The sequence below is a fragment of the Mastigoproctus giganteus genome, chromosome 6 (genome assembly GCF_048544385.1).
Source record: "Mastigoproctus giganteus isolate SK-2022 chromosome 6, ASM4854438v1, whole genome shotgun sequence".
Taxonomy (NCBI): Eukaryota; Metazoa; Arthropoda; class Arachnida; order Uropygi; family Thelyphonidae; genus Mastigoproctus; species Mastigoproctus giganteus.
Window position 1 is genome coordinate 159,614,849 of NC_143580.1, and position 19,947 is coordinate 159,634,795.

The following is a 19,947-nucleotide window of genomic DNA, read 5'->3' on the forward strand; positions in this document are numbered from 1 at the left end:
TCTGGTTTGTTGTAAAGTTTTTAGGCGCATAAGCAACTCAGGCCATAACGTTTGTTGTTTGTCGGATGAAACATCCGGGTTTCTGGGGCAAAAAAAACATGCAATTCTCGCCGGAGATCGTTTAACTCAATCACGTTGTGAAAAAGATTCATAAGAATTCCTAGCGTGATTGGAGAGATTAGAAGTCAGGAAGATTCGAACGAGGGAAAAATCTGCCATTAGTTATATAAAAGAGCTTTATGAAAAATTTAAGGTTCTAATTACCGTTATTCCTAAAATAGATACCTTAGGAGCGCATAATCGTTGTCCTAGAATTTATTGTGTTTTAATAAAGGTGGCGTTACTGCGTGGTGTTTGAATTAGCGGCGACTGGTTTTTGCAAGTATGGCACAGAGGTCTGATATTATTAATCATGCCGGGATGAATGGTGAATTATCTGAATATTCATTACATAAGAGGCCCAGGAAAGAAGTATTATCACATGTAAATGTAATATTGGGTGCTCAGTGGGGCGATGAAGGAAAAGGAAAAGTTGTTGATTTGCTTGCAGGAAGTGCTGATATAGTGTGCAGGTGTCAGGTGAGTCATATTAACCCTTAAGAGAAAAGGTTCAAGGTCTTATACCGATATCGTTTTAGACGAAAATATATTGTATGAACTTTTGTACGATATTTAAAGCTTGAGAGAATTTTAGTTATATATTAATTATATTTGTTATATACAGCGCCCCCTTGTCTGGTTTCAGCTTTTCTAAAACAATCAATTACTTGTGTGCCAGAGTAAATTCTAAGCACGGTATATCAGATTGTAACGCAAGTACGAAGTCTGTAATGATAAGTTACCATTTTAATCCTCCATTACAGTGGAAAAGCTGTCGTAGTATTAATGTGGTGGCGTGCGTCGTAGTCGAAGTGATTTTACCATTTATAGATACATTATTTACAAGTTTTGTCAATTTTGTGCAGTTTAAAATGATTAGAGACCAAAGAAATTTGTTCTGTAAAGGAAAATGATTTTGTTATAACAATTTCTATATTGTTATTGCTATTTTTGAAAGATTGTTAGTAGTGGCAAATGATGCAAGAACGCAAGCTTATAATGCATCGGGCAAAGAAAAAAGAAAAACAACATTACCTGTTTGTCCCCTCCAATAATTTGTCTAGTTTTTCCTTGAATTTATTCAAACTAATCACTTCCACAAATTTAGCATTAGCATTAGTAGAGGCATATGATGCAAGAAAGCAAGCTTATTCAGCATCAGCCAAAAAAAAAAAAAAAAACAACCACTACTCCCATTTCACCTCTCCGTTCGTTCGAAATACCTGTCCAGCTGAGCCTTAAATTTGTTTAGGCTATCAACTTCAACAACAAGTGATGGAAGTCTATTCCACAAACCAACTGCCCGCTGGCTAAAGGCAAATTTCCGCACATCTATCAGATATCCGTCCTTCCTCAATTTGAATTTATGCCCTCTCAGGTGATTATTCTGAGCAAGAGGAAGAATCGAATCGGCATTGAGCAGGCTCAAGCCATTCAAAGCCTTATACACCTCTATCAGATCACCTCGCCGATGCCTAGTCTCCAGACTCTGTAATTTGCAAAACTTAAGCCTTTCTTCGTAAGAGCAACCCTTTGTTCCATTCACCAATCTTGTTGCCCTTCTCTGTACTCGTTCCAGCAGCTCTACATCCTTCTTGAAATGAGGCCTCCAGACCTATATACAGTACTCAAGGAGTGGCCTGACCAATGCCTTATACAAGGGAATAATCACATCCCTATCCCTGCTAGAAAAATTCCTGTATATCATTGACAAGACACCATGAGCTACTCTTGCAGCTCGTCTGCTTGCACTGCTCAGAGAACTTCATATCTGCCTGCACAATTATCCCCAGGTCCTTTTCATTCTCTACCACTGTCAGCGTAGTACCACAGAGTTGATACGTTGATCTGGGGTTACTGTTTCCCATATGTAGTACTTTACATTTGTCAATGTTAAGCTTCATTTGCCACCTCTCAGCCCATCTGCTCAACCTTTCCAGATCCTGTTGCAGTAGCATAGCATCAGTAGTGTCCTTAACAACCCTGCCAACCTTTGTATCGTCTGCAAACTTGGACACTAAGCTTGATATAGCATCATCAGTATCATTTATAAATACAGAAAACAGCAATGGACCCAACACTGAACCCTGAGGAACTCCACTAATAACATTAGTCCACGTTGAGCAGTGTCCGTTGATAACCACTCTTTGTCTTCTTCACTCAACCATCCCCTTATCCATAGCAGCAATTTTCCTCCAATGCCACACTGCTCCAATTTGTGCAGCAGTCTGCCATGCACAACAGTATCCAAAGCCTTTCTAAGATCCAAATATATAATATCAAAGTTATTCCCTGCATCCAGTTCTTTTGTGACTACATCATAGTATCCAATCAAATTGGTCAGACAAGACCTGCCCTTAACAAAACCATGCTGTGTCTGAGCTGTAACTGAATTCTTGTCTAGATGATCCTGCAGTGCTTCTTTAACCAGTGCCTCCATTAATTTTCCTGGAACCGAAGTTAAACTAACAGGTCTATAATTACTTGTGTCATCCTTTGATCCTCCTTTGTGAATTGGAGTTACATTTGCACATCTCTAGTCTATGGGTACCTCCCCTGAGTCCAAAGAAGCTCTCATAATTATGGCTAGGGGTTTGCTTACTTCCTTTGCTGCCTCCTTTAATATAACTGGATAGATCCCATCCACCCCGGGTGCCTTTTTTATGTTTATACTCAACAATTTCTCCTCCACTTTCCACTCAGTTATTAGAAAATCATCTAGCTCACTGCCAATGTTTACTTCACCTACTATATTCCCCTTCCTGAATAACTCCTCATGTGTTAATGTAGATGCAAAATACTTGTTTAGATTGTTAGCCACCTGAGCAGGATCCTCAACTGTTGAACCATCAACATCCAGTGGACCAATCTGATTCATCCCTTTCCTTCTTGAGTTTAAATAGGTAAAGAACTGTTTTTCTTTGCATCCTTTGCCAAGGATTTCTCATAATATGCCTTTGCCTGCCTAATCTCCTTTGTGACTTGGTTACAGACCAACTTATATCTATCATAGGCTTCCATGTCACCCATTAATTTGTATGTATCCCATGTATTTTTCTTCTCTGCCATGTCTCATTAGTTCATCTGACAACCATTTAGGCCTGAACCTTAAACAATATTTCTTGGTTGGTATGTAAAGCCTGGTAGCTTCCAAGATTAATTCCTTGAATGCTTCCCATTTTGAATTTGCTGTTGATAACATCATCAGTTGGTCCCACTGTATAGAATTTAAATACTGTCTCAGACCATCATAGTCGCCTTTACGAAAGCAAAAACCCTTCCCGTTACCTCTGATGGTAGTTACCTCCTTGAGTAAAACCCACTTCAGCACACTGATCACTGCCACCTAGTGGTTCCTTTATCTGCAGATTCTTAATGCATGAAGAATCACTACTGATAATTAGATCAAGAGTATTACTCCCTCTAGTTGCCTCCCGAACATGCTGGTGTAGAAAACAATCATCCAATAAATCCACAAAAGCCTTGCTAGTGTGTGAGTGACCAACCCACAAATTCCAGTCAATATCTGGGAAATTAAAATCCCCCATTATAAGACTCTCTGCTTTACTGGCCCATTCTATTTTCCTGTACAGTATCGTATTATACTCATCAGAGTCATTAGGCCTATAGCACACTCCTACTCTCAATTTTGATTTACCTATGCTTATGGCACACCAAACTGACTCGACACTGCCCTGTCCATCGATGTCGACTGGCTTCACTTCCTTGGATTTTATGTGTTTCTTAACTAATAGCATAACCCCTCCTCCCTTCCTATCCTGTCTATCCTTTCTGTAGACGTTGTACTCCCCAAATTCCAGTTCTGCATTCCTTATATCTGTGTGACACCACGTCTCTGATATCCCAACAATATCTGCCTTTGATGTTTTGAGCAATACCTCAAATTCATCAAATTTATTTACTAAACTCCTAGCATTGGTGTACACGCAAATATACCTGCACCTGTTTTTATTCTTAGCTACCCTAACACAACCCATTGTTTACTTGTACCGCAATGACTTCCAGCAGTCTCTGAAATATCCTGCATCTTGTTTTTCAGGCTTCTGCTCATTCCAATAGAAGCAGTGCAAGAATCTCTTTCACCTCTGCCAGTGGCTACTGTTAATCTATTAGTCTTTGTCTCCCCCCCCAAGCTAGCAGTTTTCCGACCCACCTAACACTGCCTCGATAGCATCAGCAAATATTCTTGCAACCTTTCTATTTAAGTGTATCCCATCCCTCTAGAAGCAATCTCTCCTGTTAACACGTACAGTCCAGGCTGAAAAAAATTCTACCCCTTGAGCCTTGCACAATCTTTCCAGGGCCGAATTGATCGACAAGGCTTTCATCATATACTCCCTCCTATCGTGTCTGGGCAGAATTGCAGACACTTTCAAATTCAACCCTACTTCACGGCTTTTTGTCAATAGTGACCTGTACTTGTTAAATAATTCCGCTGGTCTCCTACTCTTAATATCATTAGTGCCAACGTGTACAACTATATCACCTTTTGTGCCCTTAAAAGATGATATCCGCTCTACAACGTCATCAACCTTTGCCCCTGGCAGACATACCCTGGTCCTGTTCCACCTATCCTTTTTACAAAGCATGTTCCCCGTTTCCCTGACAATAGAGTCACCAACAACTACTAGTTGATAGGTTAAATAAATTTAAGGAAGAACTGGACAAACATCGAGGGAATTGTTTTGTAAATTTTTTATTTTTTTTTTTTTTGGCCGATGCTGCATAAGCTCATACACTTGCTTTCTTGCATCGCATGCCACTACTACAACAACAACAACAACAGATGGAAGTTTGTTCCAACAATCACCCATGTGCTGCCCGAAGACAAATATCTGCACATTTATCCTGCTACCATTCTTCATTCTGCTATCATCCTCTTGTGTAATATGTGTAATCTGAGCAAGACAAAGAATGCTGTCAACATTGAGCTTTCTCAATAGGCGCCTCCGTAGCCAGGTGGGAAGGAGCAGCAGTGCGTAGCACACGCTTCTTGATTAGACCGGGGTTCGAGCCCGTCACCACCAAATACGGAGGATGCGGAAAGGTCAGGGAATGACCACCGCATATTCCCGGAGCAATATGGCCTTAGTTGAAAGTTGCTCCTAAAAACCAAACAACAGCTTTCTCAATTTATTCAAAGCCTTAAAAACTTGAGATCTTTTTTTCTGCTCTTCAGATACTCTTCTTTGCATTCTTTGCCTGCGACTTCTCGTAATCTGCCTTAACTTGCCTAACCTCCTGTGTGACTGATTGCACACCAATTTATATCTACCTTAGGTTTCTGTTTCACTTGATAATTTATATGGGTAATACTCCAGATTATGCTGCACCTATGTAATTTGGTGAGGAGAGGAAGAAGTGATTGACAGGTGAAGGCATCTCCCACTCACTACGTTACTAGAGGATTTCTAGTGCATTAACAATGATTATTGCTTATGCATGTCTACAAAAATGCTTTTTTTAAAAATTATTTTTGAGGGGCTGCTGCCTCTAAATCCCAGCTTTTGTGGCCCCATAATCCTAAACGATTCCGTGTGCATTAATAATGAGAATTGTTCATGCACGTCTGCAAATATTCTTTATTTTTATTTTTCTGGGGGGGGGGGCGTCTACCTCCAATACCCCCACTTCTGTGGGGGCTGCTCCCCCCACACCACTGCTACTGTCAAGAGAATCTTGGTTGATTGTGTTCCACAGTTAATACAATAACTGTGGAACACAATCAAATCGTAAAAAAAACTACTTGAATACAATGAAAACTCACCTCATCAGTCCTGGCATGCCGGCTGGTACATTTTACAAACTCTATTGAATTACTGCTTAACATCCATCCTTTTCCAAACCATACATTTTTGCAGTCACTCACTCCATTGGGGTTGAACACAATAACAAACTTAAAAAAAATCACAATTTTTGATGGCAGCAGAGCAAAATACCTGAGAGCAGCACCGACGGCAGTGGCTAAGCAATAATTGAGCACAATAATGACTAAACAACATGGTGAAACAAAGCTAATGATAATTTTGCATTTACTTCTAAAATCTGAAGCGAATTTATAACCAATCAGAAAGGCACGTTACACATTCACAGTTATTAGACAATCACAGAACAGACAATGACTTTGTTGTTCGGCCACGCTCACAACGCAGTGACAAGGTATACCCATAAAATGGAGTATAACCTTTATATGCATCCCATGCATTTTTATTTTCTGTCACAAGTCTCACCAGTTTGTCCATTTCAGTCTAATATCCATTTGGGTCTAAGCTTTGAACAGTATTTCTTAGTTGGTATGAAAAGAGTTTATTGAGTTTAAAAATCTGCGAGACCACTGTAGTCATTCTTATGAATGTAAAAGGCCTTCCTTTTGCCCTTGACAATAGGTATGTTGTTAAGTAAATCCCACATCATTATTACACTGTGATCACTGCCATTTAGTAGATCTTTTACTTGCAGATTCTTAAGATTCTTAATGCATGCTGATCAGATCAAGAGTTGTGCTTCCTCCTGTTGTCCTTCTAACATGCTGTTTTAGCAGACATCATCCAATAAATCCACAAAAGTGTTCTACTGTGTGAATGAACAACCCACAAGTTTCAGTCAATATCTCGAAAGTTAAAATTCTCCATTATAAGGTATTCTGATTTACTTGCCTGCTGTATTTCTCTGTATAGTTGTTTGTTATACTCATCACAGTCATTAGGCCTATAACACTCTACTCACATTTTTGTTTTAGCATTACCAGAGGTATATGATGCAAGAAATCAAGCTTATACAGCATCATCCAAAAAAAAAAAAAAAAAACATCCCATATCACATATCCATTTGCTCTAAAAGTTTGCCCAGTTCTTCCTTGAATTTATTTAAGCTATCAACTTCCACAATGACAGATGGAAGTTTGTTCCAGCATTCTACTACCCGTTGGCTAAAGGCAAATTTCTGCACATCTATTCTATAACTGTCCTTCCTCAATTTGAATTTATTCTCTCTCAGGTTTGTAATCTGAGCAAGAAGAAGAATCCCATCAGCATTGAGCCTGCTCAACCCATTCAAGGCCTTATACACATTGCATTGGCCACCCATGTGCACTGGATATTGCTGTCTTAGATTTAATATTCTTCCTAACTAAGAACACAACTCCCATATTCAAATTCTGCATCCCTTATGTCTCAGTGACACCATGCCCTCAATATTCCTGCAATGTCTCCATTTGATGACTTAACACATTTGCTGTCATAACACAAATTTGTCAAAATGCACTTTAATATTTGTGCCTTGAATGCAGTTTTGCATCCATTGAATTGCAGTCAATGAATGAGCACTGTAAAAGGAAAGGCATATGAAATGAACAACTGTTTGATAGTGGCACACTGATTGAACTATAGGCTAGTTGGATTTTGCTTAGCATTAGTTGCACTATCCAGAGAGCGCTTTATAAGCTATATATTTTGTTCAGTTTCATGTGTTTTTTGTTTGTGTTGAAGTTATTGGTAAAAATTCAGTTAAGGGTGAACCCTCCAAAATGGTGGCAACAAGAAGAGGAAGAAGGCAGTCATTGACTGCTGGAGACTGCCCAATCACTGCCTTTCCCCTCGTCTCCTGGTAGGTAGAGTTCATCATTGTGTGACGTGATTAATTCTGGAGAGTACATGAATTCATGAAAAACAAAAAAAAAAAAAAAAACATCGACACTAACAAGTTGTACAGTTACCGAAAAAAGACAAAGAAAAACACTTACCTAATCAGTGGGATGCTCTCAATCCCTGTCCTTGCCTGTAGGCTTGTATATTTCTGTTATATGGTATTGAGGGATGACATAGTCAAGTTGCTGCTGCCGGAATGGCTACATCACATATATTCTGTGAGGTAGGAGTCAAACTGATCATTGACTGTTCTCGATGACAGTTGCAGTTTAATGTCACTCAAGTACCCTCAATACTGTTTGAATTAGTGCCAGTTTCAAGATCACTGAAGTGAATCGAGTGGTTTATAGCTAGATGCTTAAACCCTTCGTCACCTAGGTAATCATGAGACTTCCAGCAATCTGATGCTATAATAGTACCAGGAAAAATGGAAGTTTTACTTATGTCCAGGAGAACTTCTTTACTCTTATTTTCAATGACCCTGAATAAACAGCATACTGATCCTTGTTCAACCCCATCAAACACCCATTTCATATTCACTCTTTTACCATGATTGTATTTTCTTTTTCCAAACTTACTCTCATCAATCTCAGCAATAACATTTACACTGCCAATCACACAACTTTCTCTCTCACACACATCGACACATTCCTCACGACAAAAATTCCTCCAGTCACTCACGGTTGCAGAATCCACAACCAGCTCATTCATGACAAAGTCAACAGGCACCTTCACAAACCAATAATAAGTGAGAAGGGGCACATCAGTCATGGTTAGCCTGCTCTCCAAGAACCTTGAACCCTTTTGCACAGACCATTTGATCTGATGAGGATGGGTCCCTTTCTTTCTATAAACCCACTCAAAACCATCTGTATGATCCTTGCGCTTGGCCAAGCTCATCATACTTCCACACTGAAAACACTTATATTTGGAAGCTATCAATTTCACCTTTAGCACCAATCAATCACATCTTTGCAACCTTCACTTTCCAAATGATACATTTTTGCACTCACTCGCTTCATTGGGATTGAACAAAGGGAAACAAAGAAAAAATCACAGCAGCAGCACGGGGACATCCACACAGAACCATGGCAAACAAAAACTGATGAATTTCCAGCCAAAATCACAATCAAATTAGCAATCAAAAATGCAAATGAAGGAAATTATGCATTTGTAATAATCAGCCAATTAGATAACTCAGGACAGGAGAACAGCAGTCATGGCACTTTCATCATGTCACATTTCTCTTTCACATGAACAGAAGTGCTTAATCAAATTAATAAATAAATTTTTTTTTTCTGGGGGTGGCAGACCCCAGATTCCCACTTAAAAAAAAAAAAAAAAAAAAAAAAGAATCTCAAGCGAATTAGCAATGAAAAACACAAATGAAGAAAATTACGCATTCCTAATAATCAGCCAATAAGGTAACCCAAGTGATGTGACATTTGCTTAATGAAATTAAGCAACTGTCACATGAAATTAAGAAAAAAAATAATGAAAATAATTTATTCATGTGAATAAAATAATAATGAAATTAAGCAAATGGCATATGCCACCATTGCCTTGTCACATGACTGTTTTGTGCTAATATTGAGCCATTACAAATAGAACGCACCATCTACTTGTCACATGACTGGGGAAAGAGGAGGAAAAAAGTGTGGGCGGAGGCTCCACCGGTCAATCACTGCCTTCTTGCCGACAGACTGGAGGGTGCACCTATAACCGAATTTCAGCCAAGTTATTTTATCCAGTTTAGTATTTTCCACAAGAAGAAGAAAAGGCAAAATTTTATGGAGATTATACTTGCTGAATTTCTATTCCTTAGTTTGCAAAAAACAGAACATCATTCTTGTGTGTCTACTGATAAATTTTGTGTAAAAAGTGTTTTCCTATAAAATTTTACCATAAAGGGTTGTTATAAGGGATCCACAGCATGGAACATAAGGACTGAAGAGAAATAGGAATCGACAGTATGTTGAAGCTGATAACATTGAGTCAACTCTTTATTATATGTCATCTGATACTGAAATAGAATTCTATTCAAGTGATGTGGATTCTGAATCTCCTTCAGATGCATTTGTTGATGTTAGAACTCCAAACCGCATATCCCGGTGTTACTTAGAGTGATGCTTCTTCACATATGAAATCTGTTTGCTGAAAAGCGGTGCCTATTTTTTCCAATACCCCACAAAAGTGCCCTAAGACATGTAGAAAGGAAGCCTGTAAATATAAGCCACAGCGAACATGTTAATCAGTACTTTGAAATTCATCAAATTTATTTACTGTGCCTCTAGCATGAATGTACACCTAAGTATACATGCAGCAGTTCTTAGTTAGTTTAACACAGTGGTTGATATCGACCCCCAGGGGTCGATAGAAAAATATAAGACATCATTGTACAGGTAATATTTAATTCGGTTAACTTGGATTACCTCCATCCTGAATGACAACGCAATTGAGAGTGAATTGTGGGAACAGTGACATGAATAGGACCTGTAAGATGGAGCAAGGTCATGAAAATAGTTACGGAGGCTAATCAAGTAGGCCAAAATGACGTATTTACCAATAAACAGATGTAGGTGGTTCCCGCCCGGCCGGCGCGAGATTGCAACACATGCACGGTTGCTTATTTACTTATACTCACACGTATTCGATCCTAGTCCCATTTTTGCACATTGACATAGAAGTGAGCATTAATGTTCTAAAATTCATCAACATACATATTGTAATTCAATCGTTATTCATTCACGAACTAAACTTCTCTATGTTGAAGAGTTGAGCAGGGCTGGTAGTTTTGTACATCCTATAGAAATACGTGAGTTGATATATTATTTAGACATTACTTTTGCTTACTGACTTCAGTTTTAATTATTTTGTTACAACCCCAGTAACCACAGTGGCAGCTTCAGATTCTAAAAAGAAATGCACACAATATTCGTTAGAATATTTGAAACTTGGGTTTATTGCTTCGTTAACGAACGAAACAAGGCCTGTGTCTTCTTTGCGAAAGAAACTTTAAGTAACGATGCAATGAAACCAGCAAAAATGAAAGATCATCTTCAAAGTTTCCATCCCAATAAGAAAGATAAAGATCTTGACTTTTTTTAAAGAACTGAAAGAGAAATACACACATCGACCAACTATAAAATCATTTATGAAAGCACCTGCCGAAGCTGACAATAAACAAGGATTAATTGTCAGTTTCGGCAGGTGCTGATAATAAATAAACAATAAACAGCCTCCTACAATATTTCTTTTAATATATCAAAAAAAGGTAAACCATATACAATTGCAGAGGACATTGTTATACCTGCAATCAAAGAAGTAATTGAAACCATAATGAAAAAAGATTCTGGCCCTATTTTAAAATGCTTACCATTGAGTGCGAATACTGTGAAAAGGCGTATTGGTGAAATGGCTGAAGATGAAGAAAAAACCGTAGTATCAGAACTCAAAAATAGTAAGTTCTCCATCCAACTTGATGAATCTACATTCAGTAGTTCTTCTATTCTTATGGCTTATGTAAGATATTATAGTAAAACCAAACATCAAATTTTTGACGAATTTTTATTTGCAAAATATCTTGAAAGTGATGTTTGGGTTGCCAATTTTTCAGCGATTGGAGGAATATTTAAATAAGTATGATATTCCATTTACTAATATAACAGCAGTAGCCACAGATGGCGCACCTGCAATGGTGGGCCGTTATCAAGGTTTCGCTGCCTTTCTGAAAGAAAAAGTTCATCAAAGTGTATGTGCTATTCACTGTGTGTTGCAACAAAACCATTTGGTGGTAAAAACTCTCAGTGACGAACTGCATGATACTCTAAGAGTGTGTATTAAATCTATTAATCAAATTAGAGCTCATCCTCTTAAATTGCGATTGTTTGCCAAACTTTGTGAAAAAAATGAAGTATCGAACCAATTACTCTTACATACTGAAGGAAGATGGTTGTCTAGAGGTGCAAGTCTACAAAGGTTTGTTGAGTTGTTCGACTCAACCCTAGAGTTTCTTACAAATGTTAATTTGTTTTTGAGTGATGAACAGAAGAGAAATAAGAATCATATTTTCTACTTGGCGGACTTATTTGCAAAATTTAATGACGTACTGTCTACAAGGTAAAGATACCACGATTATTCAAGCTTGGACGATTCTTTTAGGCTTCCAATCTAAATTTAGCCTTATTTAAATCATCATTGTTACGAAAAGATTTTCAGTACTTTTCGAATCTATGGCAATTGGAAGTAAAAGATGAAGACAGAAATATACACAAAACATCTTCAAAATTTGAACGATGATATTTAAATTGCGCTTTGCAGATTTTGAAAACATGCACATTCCAGATTGGATTATCACGCCATTTTCTGCAGATATTGAAAATATTGAATGTAACTTACAAGATGAACTTATTGAATTGTCAGCTTTTTAAAAATAGCAAATTATTGAATTTGCTATTTTTAAAAAGCGTTTTGAAGCTAAGACGCTTTTTAAAAATAGGACTTTAAGTTACTTTTGAATGAATATAAATGTTGTTGAAAAATATCTAAAACTTTCTGAAGTGGATATTCTGAAACTCCCCTTTTTGCTTGCATTTCCAAGCTCGTACATGGTTGACGTTGGTTTCAGCCACGTTAATTCCATTTTAACAAAATAAAGAAATAAGCTAGATATAGAATTCTGTGGTGATTTAAGGCTGAAACTTACTAATTTTGAACCCAACATTGCTAATCTTGTCTAGTCATGAAGCACACCCTTCACATTGACAACGTTAGTAAATTGTATACTAAGTTAATAAAAGTCTTATTTTCATATATATAAGGAAGATTGTATTATTGTTATTTTGTTATCTAAATTAAATTTTATATTTTATATATTATTTATCCCTCCTATCAAATATGTAATGTTAAGAAGGACGTAAAAAAAAAAAACGTATCCCTTTGACATTAAGCCAATATAATAATATATACTATATTATACATACAATAAACACTGTAACTGTAAAATAAACAATCTAAAAACTCACACAAGTGTCTTTTTTGCTTGTTCTATTATAATTACGTAATAGTAAAATAGAGGAGGTCGATAAAAAGTCAAGAAACTCTTGAAGGGGTCGACGGTCAAAGAAGTTTGGCGACCTCTGGTTTAACATATAGCCCATATATTTACTTGTTTTCCATGATGACCTGTAGCAGGGCTTGAAATCTCTGACACCTTGCTTTCCAGGCTTCTGCATGTTCCAAGAGGAGCAGTGCAGGAATCACCTCTGCCCACAGATTTAGTTAATCAGTTAGTTTGTCTATCCCCACAGGCTAGCAGTTTTCTGGCACAACTACTATGCTGAGAACAATTCTATATCGTGAGCCTTGTGTTATCTCTCCAGGGCCAAATTTATCGACAAAGTTCTCGACATGTACTCCCCCCTATCATGTTTGGGCTGAATTGCAGACACTTTAAAATTTAATTCTAACTCTCAATTTTTTCCCAACATTGCCCTATACTTGTTAAGTAAGTCCTCAGATCCCCCTACTCTTAATATCTTTAATGCCAACATGTACAACAATATCACATTTTGTGCTCTTAAAAGATGTTATTGCTCTGTGTTATCTACTTTTGGAGACATATCATGGTTCTGTTCCACTTATCTTTTTTGCACAATTTTTTTCTGATTTATCTGACAGTAGAGTCACTGACAATAACTACCTAATGTGGGATCAGCACATTCTGCCTTGGGGATTGCTGCTTTTTTTTGCATTGAGTTTGGCACTTAGAGCTTGATGGACCCCATTTTCATTCCTTCAAGGGCATTTGTCATATTTTTAAAGTTTCATAAACATCCATCAGAATGCTGAGTTTGCACCTAATTGTCTCACTCTTTGCACTGAACACTCAAAGAAATAAGAAATCCTCCTTTGATGTATTATGTCCCATTCCAGATAGTCTGCAACAATTGCATAAGTAGCACATATGCTAAGGCTGCAATTTGTAGATCTTTTCCTTCAGTTCTCTCCTGAGCCACAGCACTCTTGCTACTTTTGAGTCCATTGCTTTGCTGATCTAGTCTAAGGTATGAAATTTCTTTAAATTCAGTTTAATTTGAGAATAGTACACTAAACCAGGGGTGGCCAACAAGTCGATCGTGGCTTTAATTTTGGTTGATCATGACGAATTTTAAATATATATATATAAAATAGATTAGTCAAAATCTAAATGTTATTATTATGCGCCCCACTGCATACGCTTATTAAAATCAGTTGAACCATATGACTACGCTTGTCACTGTGCAGCTGCTAGTCTTGTGTAGTGAAAATTCACGCAGTTATGATGTGGAGAGCATAGTGGATGTGTCGAATTCTTATTTAGCTTACTTAATATTAATAAATGTACAGTACTTATATGTTAATTTAATACCCTTTGATTTAAAATGAATACTGTGAAAAAGAGTAAAAAGTATCATTTTCATCAAAGAGTAAAACTTATTTAATGATAAAAGAACTGTTTGATTGTTGTTTGGAGCATTACCAACTAAGGCCATATTGCTCCGGGATATGCAGTGGTCATTCCCTGATCATTCCGCATCCTCCGTATTTGTTGGTGACGGGCTTGAACCCCGGTCTAATCAAGAAGCGTGTGCTACGCACTGCTGCTCCTTCCCACCTGGCTACGGAGGCGCCAAAGTATTAATAGTGAGAAATATGTTTCTGAAATTAAGAAAGTTGTGGATGATTTTGAAACCAGCTTCAGCCATTTTAAAACAATTGAAGACATTGTTCAATATATTTCTTATCCAGAAATTGCAGAAAAAATCGCCGAGATTTTTCACATGGAGAAAATATTACTTGAAAATGAAATTATTACATTGCAAAATGATATCTTCCTAAGGTCATCAGAAAAATACTTTTGTAAATATGTTTGCCGAGAAAAGTACCTAGATGTAAAAAAATGCAGCAAACTTTTAAATTCCTGGTTTGGTTCCATATATCTATGCGGATCGGCCTTTTTGTATTTGAAACAAACAAAGACGAAGAATCGCTCTACTCTTATGGACTTGCATGCAGAAGATACTTTGCGGTTGGCCTTATCAAGTATATCCCCGATTTTGAAAGCTTAGCAGACAGATGACATTAAGACACAAACTTCACACAAATTAAAAATTTAAATAGGTATGAATTTAAAACAAGAATTCTGAATTGTATTTAATTTTAAAATTTATAAACAATGTTTTTCAATATGTGTTGATTAACTATTTTAACCATTGTGCAATGATATTCTTGAGATGGTAGATCGCGGCACATTTTGAGGAAAAAAAAGTAGATCGCATCACAAATTAAGTTGGCCACCCCTGCACTGTTATTTGGTTTTTAGGAGCATTAGCAACTAAGGCAGGCGCCCCCATAGCCAGGTGAGAAGGAGCAGCAGTGCATAGCACACGCTTCTTGATTAGACTGGGGTTCGAGCCCGTCACCACCAAATACGGAGGATGCGGAAAGGTCAAGGAATGACCACCGCATATCTCAGAGCAATATGGTCTTAGTTGCTAATGCTCCTAAAAACCAAATAACAAACAAACAAACAAGCAACTAAGGCCATATTGCTCCGGGTATATGTGATGGTTATTCCCTGACCTTTCCGCATCCTCTGTATTTGGCGGCTCATGGGCTCGAACCCCGGTCTAATCAAGAAGCGTGTGCTGCTCCTGCCCACCTGGCTACGGAGGCAACATACACCCCTGCACTAAACTAATAGATATTGAAATGCAATAAAACATATTACACTATCGAGTTTACGTTATATGTATTATGCTATGAAGCTTATGTTATTTGTATTATGCTTTACTATTGCATTCATTCTGTAAATAAAATTTCTTAGCTAAAAAAAAAAAAAAAAAAAATACATGCCAAACTATGTGATTAGAACCTTTGAGCTACTTATTTACCACAATTTAACTTTACAATTCCACTACCATGCATTGCTAGTTAGGTGATACCACTATTAGTTATATGATATATTTGTCCCAAATCACCAATACAAAGGCTCTATGAATATTAAGTCGTAACTTTCAAAATCTCTAGCTAAATTTAAAAAAAACTAATGAATGTGTCTGACTAGGTTTATTAAACTATTCATTGAACACAATTTAATATGTTAAGTCAAAAAGCCAAATTTTCCCAATCTCTTTGTCCATTTCCTGCAATTTTTTAGTCTTAAATCCCAAAACAATTAGATTTTCTTCATAGAAAAACAAAAACTGAATCAAAAAGTGAGAATATAGCAAAAAAAAAACAACTTGTTTGGAAAGAAGTATAATATAATAAATATTAGTTTATTATTTTAATTTAATATATAATTTAATTTTGAAAAGAAATTAAATCATTCCTAATAAAGGAATAGTTAAATATTTCCCTTTAAAACTAAAAACAGTTAGCATTAGCAAAGGCACACGATGCAAGAAAGCAAGCCTATATAGCATCAGCAAAAAAAACAACCCCTTATTTCATCCATCCACTTGCTCCAAATGTTTGTCAAGTTCTGCCTTGAATCTATTTAAGCTATCAGCTTCTACGAGATGGAAGTTTGTTCCACCAATCAACCACCCGCTGGCTAAAGACAAACTTCCGCACATCTATCCTACAACCGTCTTTCCTCAATTTGAATTTATGCCCTCTCAGGTGATTATTCTGAGCAAGAGGAAGAATCCCATCCTCATTGAGCATGCTCAAACCATTCAAGGCTTTATACACCTCAATTAGATCACCTCGCAGGTGCCTAGTCTCCAGACCCTGTAATTTGCAAAACTTAAGCCTTTCTTCGTAAGTGCAACCCTTTCTTAGCTAAAAACAAAATCCATTCACTAATCTTGTTTCCCTTCTCTGTACTCGTTCCAACAGCTGTACATCCTTCTTGAAATGAGGCCTCCAAACCTGTATGCAGTACTCAAGGTGTGGCCTGACCATTGCTTTATACAAGGGGATAATTACCTCCTTATTCCTGCTAGAAAAATTCCTGTATATCATTGACAAGACACCATGAGTTACTCTTGCAGACCGTCTGCACTGCTCAGAAAACTTAATATCTGCTGCACAATTACCCCCAGGTCTTTTTCATTCTCTACCACTGTCAGTGTGGTACCACAGAGTTGATACGTTACTCTGGGATTACTGCTTCCCATATGTAATACTTTACATTAGTCAATGAAAACTTCATTTGCCACCTCTTAGCCCATCTCTCAACTTTTCTAGATCCTGTTGGACATTAAGCTTGATATACCATCATCAGTATCATTTATAAATACAGAAAACAACAATGGACCCAACACCAAACCCTGAGGGACTCTACTAATAGTCCACGAAGAGCAGTGTCCATTGATTACCATTCTGTCTTCTCCCACTCAACCATCCCTTTATCCATAGTAGCAATTTGCCACACTGCTACAATTTGTGCAACAGTCTTCCATGTGGAACACTATCAAAGGCTTTTCTAAGATCCAAATATATGATATCAAAGTTATTCTTTGCATCCAGTTCCTTTGTGACTACATCATAGTATCCAATCAAATTAGTCAGACAAGACTTTCCCTTAACAAACCCGTGCTGTGTCCGAGCTATAACTGAAGTCTTTTCTAGATGTTCCTGCAATGCTTCTTTAACCAGTGCCTCCATTAATTTCCCTGGAACAGAAGTTAAACTAACAGGTCTGTAATTACCTGTCACCCCCTTTTTTCCTCCTTTGTGGATTGGGGTTACATTTGCACATATCCAGTCCATGGGTACCTCCCCTGAGTCCAAAGAAACTCTCATAATTATGGCTAAGGGTTTGCTTACTTCCTTTGCTGCCTCCTTTAATGTAACTGGATAGATCCCCCCCCCGGGTGCATTTTTTATGTTTATACTCAACAATTTCTCCTCCACTTTCCTCACAATTATTACAAAATCATCTAGCTCGCTGCCAGAGTTTAACTCACCTCTGGCATTCCCCTTCCTGAATAACTCCTCGTGTGTGAATGTAGATGCAAAATACTCATTAGTTTTTTAGCCACCTAAGCAAGATCACCAGTTGAACCATCAATATCCAGTGCACCAATCTGATTCATCCTTTCCTTCTAGAGTTTTCATAGGTAAAGAACTCTTTGCTGTTTTTTCTTTGCATCCTTTGCCAAATATTTCTCATAATCTGCCTTTGCATGCCTAATCTCCTTTGTGACTTGGTTACAGACCAGCTTATATCGGCTTCTGTGTCACATGTTAATTTATATATATCCCATGCATTTTTCTTCTCTGTCACACATCTAGTTAGTTCATCTGACATCCATTTAGGCCTAAATTTTGAACAATATTTCTTTGTTGGTGTGAAAAGCCTAGTAGCTTCCAAGATTAATTCTTTGAATGCTTCCCATTTTGAATTTGCTGTTGGTAACATCATCAGTTGGTTCCACCATATAGAATTTAAATACTGTCTCAGACCACCGTAGTCACCTTTATGAAAGCAAAAACCCTTTACCCTTGATGGTAGTTACCTCTTTGAGTAAATCCCACTTCAGTGCACTGTGGTCACTGCCACCTAGTGGTTCCTTTATCTGCAGATTCTTGATGCATGAAGAATCACTACTGATAATCAGATCAAGAGTATTACTCCCTCTAGTTGCCTCCCGAACATGCTGCTGTAGAAAACAATCATCCAATAAATTCACAAAAGCCTTGCTAGTGTGTGAGTGATCAACCCACAAAAAGGCGCTTCCATAGCCAGGTGGGAAGGAGCAGCAGTGCGTAGCACATGCTTCTTGATTAGACCAGGGTTCGAGCCCATCACCACCAAATACGGAGGATGTGGAAAAGGTCAGGGAATGACCACCGCATATTCCCGCAGCAATATGGCCTTAGTTGCTAATGCTCCTAAAAATCAAAATAACAACCAACAACAATAACAACAACCCACAAATTCCAGTCAATATCCGAGAAATTAAAATCCTCCATTATAAAGACACTCTAATTTACTGGCCCACTATTTCTCTGCACATTTGCTCATTATACTTCTCAGATTCATTGATTCATTAGGCCTATGACACACACTTCTAATTTTTCCTTTCCCAGTGCTTATGTCACACCAAACAGACTCAACATTGCATTGTCCACCCACATCAATTGGATGCACATCCTTAGATTTTGTGTTTCTTAACTAACAGCATAACCCCTCCTCCCTTCCTATCCTGTCTATCCTTTCTGTACACATTGTACTCCCCAAATTCCAGTTCTGCACTGATTATGTCTGTGTGAACCATGTCTCTGATATCCCAACAATATCTGCCTTTGATGTCTTGACTAGCACTTCAAGCTCATTGAATTTATTAACTATACTCCTAGCATTGGTGTACATGCAAGTATACATACACCTGTTTCTACTCTCAGTTACTCTAACACAGCCCATGTATTTACTTGTTCCACTATGACTCCCAGCAGTCTTGGAAATTCCCATTGCCTTGCTTTCCAGGCTGCTGCTCAATTGCATTTCAATAGAAGTAGTGCAAGAATCACTTTTACCTCTGCCAGCGGCTACTGGGAATCTATTAGTCCGTGTATCCCCCAAGCTAGCAGGTTTTCCGACCCACCTAACTCTGCCTTGATAGCATCAGCAAATATTCTTACACCCTTTCTATTTAAGTGTATCCCATCCCTGTAGAATCAGTCTCTCCTGTTAACAAGCACAGACCAGGCTGAGAAAAATTTTAACCCTTTGAGTCGTGCACAATCTCTCCAGGGCAGAATTGATCGTCTGGGCAGAATTGCAGACACTTTCAAATTCAACCCAAACTCATGGCTTTTTTTCAACATTGTCTTGTATTGTTAAGTAATTCTGCCGGTCTCCTACTCTTAATATCATTAGTGCCAACATGTACAATAATATCACCCTTTGTGCCCTTAAAGGATGATATCTTCCCTACAATGTTATCAACCTTTGCCCCTGGCAGACATACCCTGGTCCTGTTCCATCTATCCTTTTTGCACAATATGTTACTCTTTCCCAGACAATAGTCACCTACAACAACTAGTTCCTTTGAGACCATGTAATCACTACATGGTCCCAAAGGAACTACATCCTTAACAGTTAAGGAGGCTGATAATTCACCATTATCTCAACTTAGCTGTGACTCTGTAAAGTCAAATTTAATAAAAGGTTTTTATTTTTAAA

The 19,947-nt window shown here is 37.7% G+C and overlaps 1 protein-coding gene across 1 annotated transcript in view; it reads left to right on the forward strand.

Moving 5' to 3' along the window:
* The first annotated feature begins 340 nt into the window (after positions 1 to 340).
* Positions 341 to 19,947, forward strand: part of Adss (adenylosuccinate synthetase) — a 236,410-nt gene continuing 216,803 nt past the window's right edge. Inside the window, exon 1 of the mRNA XM_090375434.1 lies at positions 341 to 579. Coding sequence (XP_090231560.1) covers positions 385 to 579 — 195 coding nt within the window. The 5' untranslated portion in view covers positions 341 to 384. The remainder of the gene's footprint in view (positions 580 to 19,947) is intronic.